We start from the raw sequence: 18,077 nt of genomic DNA, 5'->3' as shown, positions 1-18,077 counted from the left end.
AGCTGGTACTACATGTCCTGTGCCTGCCCAGTGTCCTTTGATAGACAAACTCTACTTAGTCACAGTCTCCGATTCCCTGTTATCACAAACTGGCTGCTTTGCCTGAATACATGCTTAACTTATTCATGCAGGTATCTGGATTTGTCTACTTGAAGATCCCTGGGGATCTTTGCTGCTGACAAACTCTCCTTCCAGGAAGTTGTTATCAGCTCTGTAAGCCTTTGCCTTAGATAACTAAGGCTTACCTAGCTTGGACCCATTTCATTCTGCCCCAACATTTCCCTCCCTCTCTCCCACTCCTCTCTCCCTTCTTCTTCCTTCCTTTTCTCCTTTTTGTCTTCCAACCCCAGGCCCCAAGGGGGGTGGGTTGGTGGGTGGGGGAGCAAGGCATGAATCCAGGGCTTCACATTCTACTATTAAGCTAAACTTGTAATCTTCCTGCCCAAATTCAGGTAGCTTCCCTCACTTTTGGGAGGTGAAATAGAAAGGATGCACTTACAAAAAAAAAAAAAAAATCTTATCTTGTGCATCCTTCCTCTTCCTGCAGAGGCCTCGGGAACTGGGCCAGATGGGAGGGTGACTACTACAACATCTGTTGGGGGGGGGCTGCTTCTTTTTCTGCATCCTCCTCTAACTCAACTTCCTGACCCTATGTGGTCTTATGAAACCTCTTGGCCCACGGATATTGGTAAGAACCCAAAGAACTAGATTCATGCTCTAACCACACAGTAATTCAGACATTTATTCTTCTCCTTGTCTTCCTCCTGTCCTAATTTGTCCATTTACATATTCACTCACCAATCAAAGATCCCTGAAGACATGCTAGAACTGTGTTCTCTATGTGCTTAGAGAAGAAAAGCAAACAATCAACCATAACAAAATTTACCCAGTGATCTTTGTCTTGAATCACTTATCTTAAGCCTCAGTTTCCCCATAGATTTAATGAAGTGGCTAGGAGACATTTTGTCTCGGTTTCTTCCATCCTGTGACTCTGCCAACCAACTTTCTAACACCACTACCTGCAAACTACAAACCCTGGCCTGCCAGCAGCTTATGAACTGCAAAGAAGTTTCATTTTGCTTTTGCCTGCAAAATACCAAGGTTCTCAGAAACAGGGTTGAAGGCACTGTGTAGAGAGGAATGAGCAAAGTGCAGGGAATCCCAAGGTCTCGTCTGGGTGGGGGTGGGGTGGGAGTGCAGGGTCAGCAGGGATCATCCAGATTCTAGGACACTCCTGTGAAATATCACACCCCCTCTGCCCGGTGCTTGTCTTGGATTCAGGTCAAACTGGATTTCAATCTGCATAATTTGTCCCATTTAGAAGGGTTGGGAGAGGGTGAGAACAGGAGGGTGAAGATTGAGGAGGGGGATAGATACCCCTCCCCCCTAAAAGTCAGGCATGAAGTGGTGGCCAGAGGAAACCAGAGTGAAGAGGCTGGAGTGAAGGCTGGTAGTAGCTAGAGAGAGGAGGTGGGACCAGGAGGAGCAGGAGGCTTGCAAAGCACAGATAATTGTCAGCCCAGCCCAGTAGGGGTCAATTTAGTCTACTTACCCAGTGGCAAGAAGAAAAAAAAGTGGGCTGTGACTTAAAGATCTTAAGACTCACTAGAGAGGGAGGGGTTAGCCTGGAGGTGGGAGGAGGGAGTGCTGAGTTTAGGAGGAGACAGAGACTCAGGAGGGTGCAAGGAAGTGTCTTAGCTGAGCTGGGCTAGGACGGGAAGGTTGAGGGGAACTGCCTGAGAAGCACATCCTCCTGGGTCTGAGCTCCCAGAGAGGCTAGTTCTGCATGCCGGGAAGGGCTCTAAGCACCCACAGACCTCTTACTCTGAGGTTCAAGCCAAACCTTCACGGTGCTTGCTGAGTTGGTGACCTAACTGGAACTGGTGTCCCTGGGACTCACTACCCAGCTTCACTCCATTCACTACCATGGAAGATGATGGCTACAACTACTATGGGGCTGACAACCAGTCTGAATGTGACTACGCAGACTGGACGCCCTCTGGAGCTCTCATCCCCGCCATCTACATTCTGGTTTTCCTTCTAGGCACCACAGGCAATGGCCTGGTGCTCTGGACCGTGTTTCGGAGCAGCCGCGAAAAGAGACGCTCAGCTGACATCTTCATTGCCAGCCTGGCAGTGGCTGACTTGACCTTTGTGGTGACTTTGCCACTATGGGCCACTTATACCTACCGGGAGTTTGACTGGCCTTTTGGAACCTTCTCTTGCAAGCTCAGCAGCTACCTCATCTTTGTCAACATGTACGCCAGTGTCTTTTGCCTCACCGGCCTCAGCTTTGACAGATACCTGGCCATTGTCAGGCCAGTGGCCAATGCTCGACTAAGGCTGCGAGTCAGCGGGGCAGTGGCCACAGCAGTCCTGTGGGTGCTGGCTGCCCTTCTAGCTGTGCCTGTCATGGTGTTCCGTTCCACAGACATCCCAGAAAACGGCACCAAGATCCAGTGCTACATGGACTACTCTATGGTGGCCACTTCAAATTCAGAGTGGGCCTGGGAGGTGGGCCTTGGGGTGTCGTCCACTGCTGTGGGCTTTGTGGTGCCCTTCACTATCATGCTGACATGTTATTTCTTCATTGCCCAAACCATTGCTGGCCATTTCCGAAAGGAGCGCATCGAGGGCCTGCGGAAGAGGCGCCGGCTGCTCAGCATCATCGTGGTGCTGGTGGTGACCTTTGCCCTGTGTTGGATGCCTTACCACCTGGTGAAGACTCTCTACATGCTGGGCAATTTGCTGCACTGGCCCTGTGACTTTGACAGCTTCCTCATGAATGTCTTTCCCTATTGCACCTGTATCAGTTATGTCAACAGCTGCCTCAATCCTTTCCTCTATGCCTTCTTCGACCCCCGATTTCGTCAAGCCTGCACCTCCATGCTCTGCTGTGATCAGAGCGGGTGCAGAGGCACCCCTCACAGCAGCAGTGCCGAGAAGTCAGCCAGTTATTCTTCTGGGCACAGTCAGGGCCCTGGCCCCAACATGGGAAAGGGAGGAGAGCAGATGCATGAGAAATCAATTCCTTATAGTCAAGAAACCCTTGTGGACTAGGGCTGGAACCAGAGGGAAGCCTGGTGCCTCAGGTCTGACCCAAACTTTATCCAACCGCTCTGAGAACCAGGTAGCATGGCTGTACCCTCTCCCTGACTTCTCACTCCATTCTCTGCCCACCTCCAAGCTCTGCCTTGCCCCTCTCTTCTCAGATGTTTGTGGTTTAGTGGAAAGGGATGGAGCCGTGCAAACAGCTCAGCTCTTCAATATTGGTTGACTTTGCATAAATCTCTTAACTTCTTTAAACTTCAATTTCTTTGTTTGTAGTAAATGGGGGAAGGTTATATGGACCCTAAAATGTTGAAGTGTGAGTCCTGACCTAATTTGTTTCTTTTGGCTGTTTTTTTTTCCCTCAGCTCTCTAGCCCCTCCTTTTTGTTTTCTCTGCTGCAGAAATTGTTTTTGTCAACTACTCACTTTCTAGATCTAACCCTTTCTCTTCTAGTGGGTTCCTCCCCATCAAACATTCCTGCCTGTACCCCAGCACCTTCTTTCATGTTGGGCTCTTAAGGGTTAAGAATCCTGAACCTTGCAGGGTAACTTATCCTTTGAGTTCTTATCCATTTTCTGAGAGTCAGAGGGTGGCTGTATGTAGGCAAAGAATTAGTGCTCTGGTTCCCAGAGCCAGGAGCTCTGGATCTTTCCAAAAAGTTGGATCAGTTCATTGTTGGTCCAGACACTAGGACTAGACGGATTTTTGAATAGAGATTTCTCTTTGACAGAGTCTCTGTGATGCTTAGGGAAGAATGCATCCTACCAATAACCCAGTAGCCTTCCCATCATTTTTTAAAAATTGTCTGTGAGAATTGCAAGGCAACAGGACTGAAGAAGCTGTGGATTGTCCCATCCCTATGAAGGGGGAGTTGGGAAGGGAAAAACAGAGAAAGGGTTAGAGGGGAATCCATATTTAGTCTGTATGCTGCTTGCCTCCCCTCCCCCACCCTCATCACTCCACCTCCTACAGAACTGTGAACTGTAGAGCAGATCCTTCTCCTGTCTCCTCCCCCGCCCCACCATATCTATAGGTTTTGGTGCTACTTGGTACCAAGAGTTGTTAGATAAGGCTATTTGCTTTTTGTCTGTATGGGTATATATAAATGTATACACACACACACACACACACACACACACACGAGTATCACATAAACTTCATTGATAAAGGACTGGGGTGACCCCCCACTCACTCTCTCCTGTGCCTCTGTAGGTCTCACTGTCCACTTGGGGAAGAATGGACATATGGAGGGAGTGTAGAATAGATATGGGCCCACCCCCACTGGATTTGGGAAACTCCGACGGCTGGTCCGTATTTAGGAGAGAGGTATATGTTTGTGCTAGGCTTTCTGTAGGGAACTGTTTCCTCAGTAGCATCTGGTCCTAAGGCTGAAGAAGTCTGGAGCTGGGCCCCAATTCCTCTCCCAGTTCCACAGTGGCAAATCCAGATTTACAGACTATATAGTACAGCCCTTCTCCTCGCTCCCTCCTGGCCTCTGACTTATTTCTCACCCCTCTCACTCTCTTCAGGGGTCTGTGGTCCTCTTCCTAAGGAGGTTTATTCTCCTTTCCATCAGGACTGAGCCTCTTGGCTCCTCTGGCTCCTTTAGCAGGGAGTAATGTTGGAAAAGTGTGACTGGAGCCACTGTGTGGGTCTCAAGGACAAAATTAATAGTGGGGCCTTTGTGAGCTGGAAATGGGTGTGCGTATTCCGGGTTTTGTTCTTGGAGAGCTCTGGAAACCGAGGACAAGACATATGCCATGGAAACAGGAAGAGCCTGGCTTGATGCAGTTGGACCATCTCCGGCAGAGATTCTGCTCCTGGGGCAGAAAAGGGGGTTGTGGTGGTGGGGGATGGAGAAAACAGCTTCTCTTAGCTGAGCTCTGCATGTCTCAGGCCAGAAACTTTCACACAGCTACTTTCTCTGCCAGGCCATCTCAAAGCAGCCAGAACAAGCTGCAGGAGGCTTCTGGGAGACAGGAAACTCAACCATGGCATGGGACAGATAGCAGAGGAGGCAGCCTCTTTTCCCCACCCCCACCCCTTCTTCAGAATGTGCTTTTTTTTTCTGATCTTGTTAGTCACTGTGGTTCATCAAATAAAACTGTTTTGTGTAGCTGTTGTGTCCAAAGCCTTCTCATTTGAAAGTACCTTGAGAGAAGTGTAAGAACCTGCAGTTGTAACTATTTCAGTAGAGGTGAGAGGGTGTATGGGGGAGGGGAGAATCAGTGGGAGCTAAAGAGGGAGAATCTCCTGGAAAACCTGAAAGGAGGCTGAAAGGAGATGGAGAAACAGGCACCAGACAAGTGTAAAGATGGGTCTGGGAATGGACAGCGCATTGTAAGCCTCCTGCCCTAACAACCACAGAACAATGGGCGCGCATTTTGTAGAATACAGCGCAGGTATATCTCGGGTAAAATAATATCAGTTACCTACTTCTGTCTATCCATTAACTCATCTATCCTTCCCTACCTCTCTTTATCACTATCTCCTACTGACTCAACCATTCACCTCTGTTAATTTGTTATCACTTGCTGATTGAGTGCTTCATTCATCGCCACAGTTTTTTAAGTCAGACATTTGAAGCTCTGTTCTCCAATGGGAGCCCCTCTGATAATCTTGAAAGTGCCCGTTCCTGCATGTCACTCCAGACCTACGGAGTCAGAATCTCCTAGATCCATTCTAGGTGTTTACAGGTGCTCAAAACAGCCCAGGCGGTTCAGTGGGAAGGTCAGGCCTAAGGGTGCCTCATCCAGCTACAGTCTTCCTGAGTTAAAGCAGGCACACAGACAAGACAGTTGGGATCAAGAAAACTAGGCTCTGGGTGACAATCTATTTGGAAGAGGCTGGACTGATCTTTGTGGAGGAAATATTAGGTTTAGATGTTCTTCAAAGAAGGCCTCTCTGGGGCCATTAATTTTGCAGGTGACAAAAAAACAGTCACCAGAGAGGGGAGGTGGGGGGAGGGGAGACTGATTGTAGCAGGAACTCATATTTATCCAGTTTTACAAGTGTGCTAAAATTTTTCCAGGCATTATCTTGCAACCTTCCTCTAAGAGGGACACTTGTGCCACACTTTGCTGATAAGAAATCTGAGACACAGAGATTAGCAGTATCTCCTGATCACAGACTGCTGTGGGAAAGAGCTAGGGCTAGTGTCATGGATTTAACTCCAAAGCTCTAACTCTTGACCATGGAATGCTGCTGCTTCCCTCAAAGTACAGATGAGGCAGCACCAGATGGTTGGGAAGGAAAATGTAATCTCATCTGCAAGATGCCAGGTACACATGGAGACCAGGCAGGATAAGAAGTGCCAGGGAAGGGTGGGGATGCTCAAGAGAGACAGATGGGGAGAGAAAGAGAGACAGAGACAGGATATGCAAAAGAGATGGTAACAGACAGAACAAAGAGAGGGAGAGGGAGGGAGGGAGGGAGGGAGGGAGAGAAGGAGGGAGGGAGAGAGAGAGAGGGAGAGAGAGAGAGAGAGAGAGAGAGGGAGAGAGAGAGGGAGAGAGAGAGAGGGAGAGAGAGAGAGGGAGAGAGAGAGAGAGAGAGAGAGAGAGAGAGGGAGGGAGAGAGAGAGAGAGAGAGAGAGAGAGAGAGAGAGAGAGAGAGAGAGAGAGAGGAGAAATGAGGAGAGGGACAGAGAGGCCACAGGGAGAGGAAGGAAGGTATAAGGATGTAGGGGGACAGGGGTAGAGTGGGGACAGTGATCCCCTTTTCTTCTTAAAAGGGAAAAGCCATCAAGAATTTATGACTATAACAAGGAACTGGGTTTTTTCTTTTCTTTTTCATATTAATACTATTAAAAAGTCTCCTGAGAAATTCGTTAAGTTGCCTAGAATATTATAAAATTATGAAGTACTTAATGGTTTATTTGTTCACACCTTACTTCGTTTATATACCCCTGGATAGGATGAGGTTACAGACTTCTGGGGCTCACAGGTTGCTTGTGGAGACAGTGCCAGAAAAGATGACAGCCAGAGGGTCAGCTCTGAGAGAGGGAAAGCTTGCAGTGCTCCGGGGGTCTATCCTGGGGCTGCTGAATGAGAGATGTCAGAGCATGCTGGGAACCTGGTTTTTGAAGTGTAGTTGGTGATCTGTTAATAAATATTTGGGCAGAAGAAATTCCCAGGGATATTGTAGAACACAGGCCCTCTGAGGAGCTGGAAAGAGCCTGCATCCTAACTTCATGCATGACCACTCCAAGTCTGGGAGGTTGGCTGGCCAGAGAAAAACTTGTCTGATTTTCAAAGCACGGATGCCAGGAAGACTGGGAGCTAGGGCTAAAATACACGTCCTTATATAAATTGGGGATGGGGAATAGACATTTAAAAGTTTTTGTTTTAGTGACTTGAGGCTTTGTCTGTCCTTACAGATATGAGTTGTTTTTCTCTGGTTATCTACCAGGGTACATTAACCAAGGACTGAGGAATTCTGGGCCATCTTATTCTGGGAATGTTGGAAAAAGAGTTTAAGAAGAGGCAGATAGATTTTTTGTTAAAAACCTCACCTCCAGAAGCCACGGTGAAATTCCCCATAACGAGCTAGATTATCTGGCTGCTCTATCTCAGTGCCGGTGAGTTGACAGTTTGTAAGTCTTGATCCAAAGGGTATAGTATAGTTTTTCAAATAGGAGTTTGAAACATTGAGTAGAATCTCATGATTCCCATGTAAAGTTAGAGTGTTAAAATGTTAGAGCCTAGGTGTGGTGGCATATGCTTTTTATTCTGGCACTGGGGAGGCAGAGGTAGGTGGATGTTGGTGAAGGCCATTCTTGTCTACATAGTGAGTTCTAGGCCACCCCAGGGCTAAATAGTGAGACCTTGTCTTAAAAATAATTGACAGTACACACACAGACACACAGACACACAGACACACACACAGACACACACACGTATATACAAATTATGTGCATGTATATGTATATATATGGCAACATAGAATGGACTGAAAGCATGTATGTCTGTATACATGTATAGTATGTATAAATATATACATATTTTCAGTTCATTCTGTATTGCTATAGTAAAACACTCAAAGCTGATTAATTTGTAAAGGAAATAGACTTGTATACATAGATCATGGTTGTGGAGGCCCAAGAATCCGATGCTGGCATTTACTTGTCTTTTTGTGAAGCATTTTGTTGGTCTTTTTGTGAATTGTTTCATCAGTTCATGGTGGAGAAATAGAAGGGGGATAGTGCATATTAAGAAAGGTCAAAATACAAGGAGAACCCTTTCTATATATCAACCCACTTTCCTAGTAATCAGTATAATTCTATAAGAAAGAAGTTGCTCCCAGAAAACCTAGTCCAGTCTTAAGGGATCTTACCTAGTTTCTTGAAAAATACACTAACCCATTCATAATGGTAATACTCATATGAACTTCCCAAAGACTCAACATAAGCATTGCAAGGAATCAAGTATGTTTAAGCCCTACTATAGCACAGTCATTCAAGACATCTTTACCTAGGACTGGCTTTAGAGATAGGGATAACTGGTCAACCAGGTATCACCCTGATTTGTGGAACAATTTGAAAGGCTGTTTGCTCTTATTTTCTTTATTAATAGATAGGTGACTTAAGGCCCATCAAGAGGGAAAGGAGAATAATTTACACGTGGTCACACAGTGGGAAAGTGGCAAGGCTGAGACTAGAACTCAGGCTTTTTGCTGTTAGGCAAGAGCATGTTCAGGCTTGTGAAGGAAATCTTTATTTTTATTTTTATCTTTTATTTTTTAACAATACATAAAGCAAGTGAAGTCAGACCAAAGATGAACTCCTGCCTGGGAAGGGAGAGATGCTAGCTGATTATCTAAAGTTTTGTTAAGTCTTTTGTTTGAGAAGAGCTTCAGATTCACAGGATAACTGCTGATTCAGTACAGAGAGCTCTTGTACATTACACACCCAATTTCCTTTATAATTAATGTCTTACATTAGCATGATACACTTGTCATAGTTAATGAACCATGTTGGTACATTACTGTTAATTAATGCTCATTCTTCACTTAGGTTTTCTTACTTAAAAAAAGAAAAAAGAAGGGAGGAAAAAAAAAGATTAAACCAAAAAAACAACCCAACCTTAATGTACTTTTCCAGTTCCAGAATCTGAAGTGGCAGTTCAGTCATCTTAGGCTTCTTGTAGATCTGGAAGCTTCTCAGATACTGTATTTGATGCCTTTAAGAAATACCGGTCAGGTATTTTGTTCCATGGCTCTTTGTAAAGCAAATGCTTTTTTAAAATCTCCATTTGCTAGGCATATGCTAGGTGATGAGTAAAAAACACTAAATAATACTCAAACCATTCATGCTCTTTTCGGAGTTTAACAAAGAATAATAATTGGCAGTCAGTGTCACTGCAGGAAAATCACAGGATGCTGTGGAGACAAACATGTCTTCTCTCTCTCCCAGGGAGGACTCACAAGTTAGAGCTAACATACTGGCTGAAACACGGGTCCACACTCAGCTCCACTAGGGTGTAAGTGTCTGGCATTCTTTCTCTTCCAATTCACCACTTTAAGACTCATTTTGTTGCCTGAATAAATGCAAACAGGAGTGTAGGAGACAAAAAAAAAATACTAGTATCTGATGGGCACCTCACCCTATGTTGTCTCATAGTGTGTCACTCAAGTGTGTGACACACCTCATGATTGTGTGTCTACCTGAAGCTGCTTTTAGATGTACCATGGTGGATTTCTTAAACCTGGTTGACACTTCTCATCCAAGCACCGTGCTACTTCTCAGTGCACGTGCCCTGGGTATTAGGAAGACGTCTCTAGGAGAGGCCTGCTTTTATAAAAGCTCTGCATTCTTGCCTATCCCATCCGCCCCATGGACAGCTGCTCTGGAGCAGGACCGTGTTTACAGATATTTGTTTTCCCACTTTCTGTAATGTAATAGGCACACACAGGCAATTTGCTTAAACAAGTGAACCACTGGAATGAGAGGTGAGAAGAATTGTTTTTTATTTACAGCAAACAAGTCGATATTTTTTTCCAAAGAAGCCAGGGAAATAAGGTAAATCAGGAGGCAGGAGAGAAGCAGGGGAGTTGGAAAGTATGGACCTAATTAAACCAAATGGTTTTGTGTCTCGCAGCTGCTCCTGGGTGACACATGATTAGAACGAAGTTGGGTCATGGTGCTGGGGCACTTCTGGTAATTTCTTTATCAATTATTTAAGGTTTTGACTCATATAAATGTGCATATGTAAATCCACAAATCCATGCATATATATACATTGCTCTATTGCCTCCCCACTAGTCTCTTTCTGACCCCCCTAGACAGTTTTACTTTTATCTTTATGCCATGTGTACATACATGATCTTATGTATGTATATAAAATCTAGGATATTAGGGAAGATATGATCTTTGTCTTTCTGGTTTAATTCCCTGAGTATGATTACCCCCAGTGGCCATTTTCTTGCAATCAACATAACTTCCTTCTTTGTGGCTGAAAATAATCCTTTTGTGTGTCTATATTACACTTTCTTATCTATTCTTCTGTTGCTGGTTCCATAGTTTAGCTGTTGCATGTAGTACTGCAATAACCTTGATGTGTAAGTGTTTCTGTTACACACAGGACAAACTGTTTTTTAGAGAAACCGCCATACTGTCTATATTCTATAGTGGTTGGACTAGCTTACATTCTAACTAGCAGTATATGAGGGTTCCTTTTTGTTTCCATCCTCAACAGCAGTTGTTACTACTTTTCTTAATGACTATCATTTTCACTATTTCAATATAGGTTTGGTTTCCATCTCTTTGATGGCTAGTAAAGTTGAACATCTTTCTGAATCCTTACTTCTGAATTCTGAATACCATGGCTTCATAGAGATTAGTTCAGTGTTAATGCTGAAGAGTGTGTTTTCAAGTGTATTTGATTGGATGAGTGATTGCAAGGCTGGCTGGCTTCCTATCAGTGCCAGCTGGAGCCAGTACTGAGTCAGCCAAGCTGCTGGGAATCCATGCATAGCCACCTTCATAGAGGAAGAACTGCTCTGATGGAGGGGATGTACTGACTGAATGTAAAACAAAATCTTGGACTTCCTTTTCTACAAAATACTCAAGGAAAACCTTCTCTTCCTGTCCCTGAAAAATCTGTGTCAGGGTTAAGGGCATTCAAGAAAATTTGGCAATCTTTCTTCTGACTCAGAAGTATATCTATAAATTCAAAAGGGTTTCCTGTGTAATGGGGATGAACAGCCTTAGCCGATAGATTGAGACTTTGCCTTAGTTGGCTTCAGTCTGGTAGACTGAGGACTTTAGTAGCAGGACTCAATGACCTAGAGTCTGGAGACTGATATCCCAAGGTTTTATGGTTGAGGAAAATGGAAGTAACCTTTGCTCTTAGGAAAATGGACACACCAATATGGTGGCTAGTTGGTTTCCGGCTGGAGACCTGGAAGCCCTCAAGCATTGCTGGGATCCAGCTGGCACTGAGCTCTGTATTGTGGGTGCTGTCAGATTTTTCAGGGACCCTGGAAGATGGTGATTGTTTGCTGTGATAATAACAAGTTATTTTTATGCTTGAGAAAAGCCACACAATAATTACCAAAGGGATGGTACAGGCTAGGAAAGGAAGTTGTTTCAGCTATGACCATGACAGAAGTGGAGAAAGAACAATGAGCTGGAACCACAGCGTTATGAGACTGGAAGGGATCGCTCCAAGCCTCCCATCTCAATAGAGGAAACAGTGAAGCCCTGGCAGGACAACTATTTGATGAATGATATTGCTAAGCAGTGTCTGGGATGGTTGATTCTCCTGAGTCTGAAGTCGACCTGAACATTTTTCATAACATCAGGTTGCCTCTTTTCTGTGAAATAGACTGATTTGGAAGAAATACTCCAAGATAGGTGGCTAACATGGTTTTGATGCTTACAGTTTGTGTTGAAACAACTTAATTTGTCTTCTTAGGAAATTTGTGTTTCTCTTGTGTATTGTATTAAGAGAGATTAAACTTGAATCTCAGTTCAGCTTTTATTGGGCTATTTCATCTAGATCATTGATTTCCAAAGTTTTGTATATACAGAAGAATCATCAGCAAGTGTTATTAAAATACAGAACACAACTCAATAGATGTGGAGAGTATCTGAAATACCCCCTTCCATTTTTGTTTGTATGGTCTATAGCTATGCATGTGTGTGGATACTCATGTACTTGGAGGCCTGAAGTTGATGTCAAGAATCATCATGGATCACTCTTCAACCATATTTACTGAGGTAGTTAAACTCAGAGCCCAACTGACAATATGACTAGGCTTGCTAGCCAGCTTGCACTGGGGGACCCTTTGTTCCCCCTTCCAAGGCTAGAATAACAGGTGGGTTGCCACACTTACCCTGCCTTTACATGGATCTCCAGAGATCCAGAATTCTAGTCTCATGGTTACATGGCAAACCCTTAAGTCACTGAGACATATCCTTAGCCCTTGAACATTTTGTTTCTAAAGAAATTTTATCCATGGTAGAAGCTATTAGTCCTTGGACAACACTCAAAAGATCAAAGAATCAGAGCTCAACACTCACTATCTCCTGTAAAATAGAATAGTAAAAGGAGTTACTTCACAGGATTGTTACGAAGGTCACACAAGGTAATGTTTGCAGTGGCAAGCAGTCTCCTTCACATTAGAGGCAATCAATAGGTTTTAATTTTCTTCCGTTCTTCCCCCTGTGCCTCTCATGTTACAAGGGAAAGTGACTTGACGTACTCCTTTGCACTGCAGAGGGCTTGGAAGACCTCTGCATTTGAAAAAAGGGCATGTGGCAGAAAGGAATGTTCAACTTGGGAAATGTGACATTGGCTTTTAATACTTCTTGAATTTAAAATATTTTTTTTTATTGTGGTGATAACAAAATAAAGCTAGAAACATTTGACAGAAGTTTGCATATAAATTAATCTGGTCAGAAGTTTGTTGAAAAAAAAAGATCAAAAATAATGTACTACATAAGTAGTTTTAGATTTTAAAAATTCATAGCCTTTCAGATTTGTGTGGGTCTTAGCTTCACTGATTCAGGGAGGCAGGGTAGAAAAAAATGTTTGAAATTATTCCAAACTGAAGGTCCAGAGAGAAAATTCCCTTCTCAGCACTGCTTTAACTGTCTCCTGGAAAGCTACGGGATCTGCCTTAGTTTCCCATGAAGAGACGGAACAAGATTGGAGGCCTACCACTTCCTACTAACTTATCAACAGAGCAGGTCTCTTTAGCCAGTGTTTTGAAGGTTCTAGTCTGTGACTGATTGTCCTACTTTCTCTGGGCAGGGTATGGTGGAAGGAACACGTGATAGAGAAAAACCACTTAAATCATGGTCAGGAATTAAGGTCCCTTAGTTCCCTTCAAGGATAACCCCCAGTGTCTTAAATCTCCCTTTCCTAAGTGTTACACTACCCCCCAACAATGCTACCTGGCTGATCAAGCTTTTAAGTCATGGGCAATGGGGACACACTCAAGATCCAAACTCCAGAAGGTGGAGATGGTCTTTCTCATCTGATGATAGTTCTAGACATGAGTATCTTTCAGAGAGCTGCATTCTGGACAACTGAACTGGCAAATGTAATTCTGAATGACCACTCTTATAGACTGGCATTCTGTGGTACAGAGAATCTTTAATGATGAAATCTTAGGCCTTAGAGTTGATGGTGTCTCTTGAAAGATGACCAGGGTTTTGGCAAGTTGAATGAGGATCTGGGTGGTAGGAGGCATCCAGACTGATGAGACAGTATGAAGACAGGCAAGAGAGTTGGAATGTATGCAGGGAATGTGAAGAATAGGATAGTGTGTGCTTAAGGTGTACTTGCAAGAAGATTAGGTTGTAGACCATTGCAATGGTTCATTCCTTACATCTATGAAGTTATTCTGAGAAATCACTTTATGTCATTCACTAGCTATTGAGATTATATTGGAGGATAAGATAGACCTGGCATGTATGAAACCTAGCATTTTCCTAGGAATAGATAATAGGCACACACATAAATGAAGAAATTGGACATCCTGTTTTGAAAATGCTATGAAAGAAATAATATTCAAGGTGGAAAATAACACTGAGAGTACATTCAGATTAGGTCGTCCTGCATCTGGGGATATGACCTTAAAGGTTAGAGTGGGCCTGCTATCTGACATGCTGGCTAAGAGAGCAAATGCAAACACTGAAGCAGAAAAGATGTTAGTAGGTTCTAAAGTTAGGACAACTGGAAAGTTAATGGACAGGAAGCCAGGGGGAGGGTAGTGTAAAACAAAGTTAGAGGCAGGTGAGGGCAGGATCACAGGGAACTTTGGAGGCTAAGGCAAGAGGAGAAGCTTATTCTAAGGGCAATGAGAAGCTGTCTTACAGGCCTTTGTAAAGGGATTGAATGGAAGCGAAGCTGGAAGAAAGTAGAAGCACCAAATGGATGCTACTTCAGAGGCCAGGATGAGCTTGAAGGTGAGTCATGTAAGGGGCATCCATAGAGCCCAAGAAGAGAGACAGATTTGAGTCATAGTTTTTGATGCAGAACATGTAGTTACTTCTGATGGCTGGGATGAAGGCACACGTGAGATTTATCCAAGGTTTCAGGCTTGAGTAAGTTGGTAGAAATTGATATCCATTAGTGAGATGGGTGTGGAGGAAGACTAGGAGAGGGGGTCTAAGAGTGAAAGACAGTGAGAGGGAGGGATGGGGGTGGGGAGAAGCATCCTGAAGGGTGTCTGGACTGGTAATAAAAATCTGAGCATTGTGGAGATAGGGCAGTAAAAAGTGCTACTGTTGGGTTATTTGAAAATAAACCAGAAAGCTGTTTCCGGGACTGTGCCACAGATGGACTGTGCCATGGACGTCCTTGGTAATCTGGATCAGGGTAATTACAGCATTGTATTGTTAGAAGGCACATAGAATGGTGTTGGGGGTCGGTAGAGAGAATGGTTATGGAAACTATAAGTTTTGACAGGAAGGGTAGAAAAATTAGCAGTAGGCAAGAAAGTATGTGTGATAAAAGGAAAACTTAAAAACACTAGAAATGCAAAGGCAGACCCTATACTAGGAGTGACCTGGAAAAGACCCACCCTACAAACCATGGTGAGAGGAACAGGATTATTGAGGGTGATGGTAAAGAGATAATTGGAGAAGAATGGAAGCCATTGTGCATTCCCCACAACAGCTGTGGATCACAGGACCACTGGGAGGATGTAGACATAGTTAGTGGCTACTGGTAAAGAGGACAGCAACAAAGGGGCACTTGCTGGTGAAGAAGAGGAGGTCATCAGGGGATGGGGGAAGAAAGAAAAGATATTGGGTAAATGTGATGGAAATATATTACATATACATATGAAAGTGTCCTAAGGAAACCATTATTTAGTATAATTAATGTATGTGAAAAAAACTAGAAGCTCAATACAAAAAGAAAAAATATGACTTTTTGTTTGTTTGTTTTTGTTTGAGACAAAGTAGCCTTGGCTGTCCTGGAACTTGTTCTTTAGATCAGCCTGACCTCCAATCAGAGATCCAACTCCTTCTGCTTCTTGGGTGCTGGTATTAAAGGTGTGTGCCACCACTGCCTTTTCGAGACTTCTAATTCTTAAATGAGTTATAATATGAGACCAGCCCTGAACATGTCAAAGTGAGGAACATGTAGAAAGCTTTGTGGAAATAAATTTTATTCTGAACAATGAAAAAACCCAAAATTTCCAAGAGCCAATTTTCCCACATGAGATTGGTGTCCACGAGTTAAAAAATGAAATCACTTAACCAGGTTGTGTGAGTTTTCTCTGGCAGCGTTTAGCTGTAGTGTGATAGGCCCAGAGATAGTGCTGAGCAAATGTTGGAGTTTTCCAAGGTGATTGTGGCAGAGGAGAGAGACTAGAGAAGGTTGAGGCAGCTTGCAAAGAGTCATTAAAATGTTTTGCAATGTGTGTAAGGAAGGAAGCGGAAGACAGAAGGTCAGTATGTGATAGGATCAGTGGGTGGTCAAGATAAGTGAACGAAATGTGGGAGGGACCAAGACTGGAGGACAAAGACGAGGACAGAGCAACAGAGATTTCGGTCATGTTGTAGTTTGCAGTAATACTGCTGAGTGGGTGACTGTATTGGTCTGAGGAAAGAGGTAGTCGATGGGAGACAACAAGAAACCATACTGTGTGGCTGATGAGTTGCACACACAGATACTGAAGTTTTGCATCATTGCTAGAAGTGGGCAACAACTATGACTATAACCAGGGGCTAACATCTTCAGAACAGTAGGGGTGACGGGGTGGGGCAAACGCCTCCAGCAAGGAATTGGGCAGACAATAGCTGTGAGTAGGGATGTGACAGGTCTATTGTAAATCAGGACCCAATCACCTTCTTCTTGGTAGAAACAAGTCTTTCTAATTTCCCAGGATGCAATATGGAAGTCATGGGCTGGGTTTGACTTACTCTTTAGTTGTGTAGCTTTATCTTGGAGCATAGCAGAAATATCATATCAATATTTTTAGAGGCTGTTTTTAAAGACAGGGAAACTGAGACCCAGAGAAGGGAAAATAACTCAAATGCATAGGGGACTGGTGGCAACATTGCAACTAACTCCTGTTTTCTTGACTTGGTGCTTTCAGTTGCACCCTGTAATGGAAGTGGTGTTCTGGCAAAATTTTAAAAATTACAAATTCAAAAATATGTTGTCCCTCAAAGTCACTTCTGTGGGAGGTGACAGACTTCTTTCTAGTGATGGTGCCATTGTTCCAGCCATTTCTGGAAACTCCTTCAGAGAAATGATCTTTGGAGCCAGCTTCTGAGTCACAAGGACAGCCTACTTACAGTGTCAAGACTTATCGAATGCAGGGGTGGGAAACATCTCTTTCTCCAGTGCCGGGTTACAAGAGCACAGAGTGTAACCAGGGAAACAGACACCAGGGGTCTTACTACAGGACACATTAGTCTCTATTCAGTGTGTCCCAGACATATAAAGACCCAGTCTACTGGGTGGTGGTGGTGGTGGTGGTGAGATGTTCCTGTGAGTTTAATCTGATCAAGTTTATTTTTGCTATGCTAGCAAGCAGATTTATATCCTTCTTGCATTTTAAATGAAGTCAACAGAACCTCCTCAAGCTATTTATGCAGAAAATGAATGTGACAGAGGATGTCAGGTAGCTCACAGAGTCTTTAGAGTAATTCTTGAATGATCTGACTGGAATAGAGACATCTCCCTCATGTTGTGAAGTCCTGGCTGGCTTGGACTCCCCATATCTGCCACCATTGCTGTCTCTGAGACTTCAGACATTTAATGTTCTTTCCCCTCTCTGCTACACAGTTCCTCTGTTCTCCAGTTGTGGAGCTGTGTTCTCCAGTTTCTTTCAAAGTGAGTTCTCATGTATGCATGAATGACAGAGCAGAGTCTCTCAATGGGAGGATGGGAAAGGGCATCTCAGTGTGTAACTTGAGAGGTTATGCTTAGGTTGTGGGAAGAAGCACATGTCTTTAATTCCAGCACTCCAGAGGCAGGGGCAGGTGTCTCTCTGGGAGTTTGAACTTATTTTCCACAGCAAATTCCAGGCTAGCCAAGACTCTTTAAAAATTAGATAAAATATCTTACATTTTATTTCTTTATTGTGCATGTGGCGTATGTGCATGTGTGCATGTGTGTGTGTGTTCACACGTATTTACAATACACAAGGACCATAGCACAAGCATGGAGGCCAAGTAACAAGTTTCAGGAGTCAGTTCTCTCCTTCCACCTTGTGGGTCCTGGGGACCAAATTTGGGTTGTCAGGTTTGGCAGCAAATGCCTTTACCTTCTGAGCCATCTCATTGACTTTTTTTTTTCCAGACTCTTATGCCTTCAGGTTGGAGGAAGCTGCTTCTTGTTGTGTAGTTGTGAATGGGTTAGGGTCCTTTTTGGTCTAGTGATATACATTCATAAAGGATTATCTCCACTTAAGAGATCACAGCATACTCAGGCTTTACAAATGGATGCTTTAAGGTGACACAGAAAGTTATTTCTGTGGGTACCTAGAAACAGATGTCTTTCAAGATCAAAGCTCTTCCCAGAGCATGTGCATCTGTGATGAAAGTGAAGACATTGCCA

The 18,077-nt window shown here is 43.9% G+C and overlaps 1 protein-coding gene across 1 annotated transcript; it reads left to right on the top strand.

Annotated features, from left to right (window-relative positions):
- The first annotated feature begins 1,665 nt into the window (after nt 1-1,665).
- Aplnr (apelin receptor) lies at nt 1,666-5,167 on the top strand. The gene has a single exon (XM_028762964.1). It carries the CDS (start codon nt 1,927-1,929, stop codon nt 3,058-3,060), a length of 1,134 nt encoding a protein of 377 aa, XP_028618797.1. The 5' UTR covers nt 1,666-1,926; the 3' UTR covers nt 3,061-5,167.
- Nucleotides 5,168-18,077: the final 12,910 nt, after the last annotated feature.

The sequence above is a fragment of the Grammomys surdaster genome, unplaced genomic scaffold, assembly GCF_004785775.1.
Source record: "Grammomys surdaster isolate TR1022 unplaced genomic scaffold, NIH_TR_1.0 136, whole genome shotgun sequence".
Classification (NCBI taxonomy): Eukaryota; Metazoa; Chordata; class Mammalia; order Rodentia; family Muridae; genus Grammomys; species Grammomys surdaster.
Note: the sequence above shows the minus strand (reverse complement) of the source record. Positions and strands in the feature narration are given on the sequence as shown.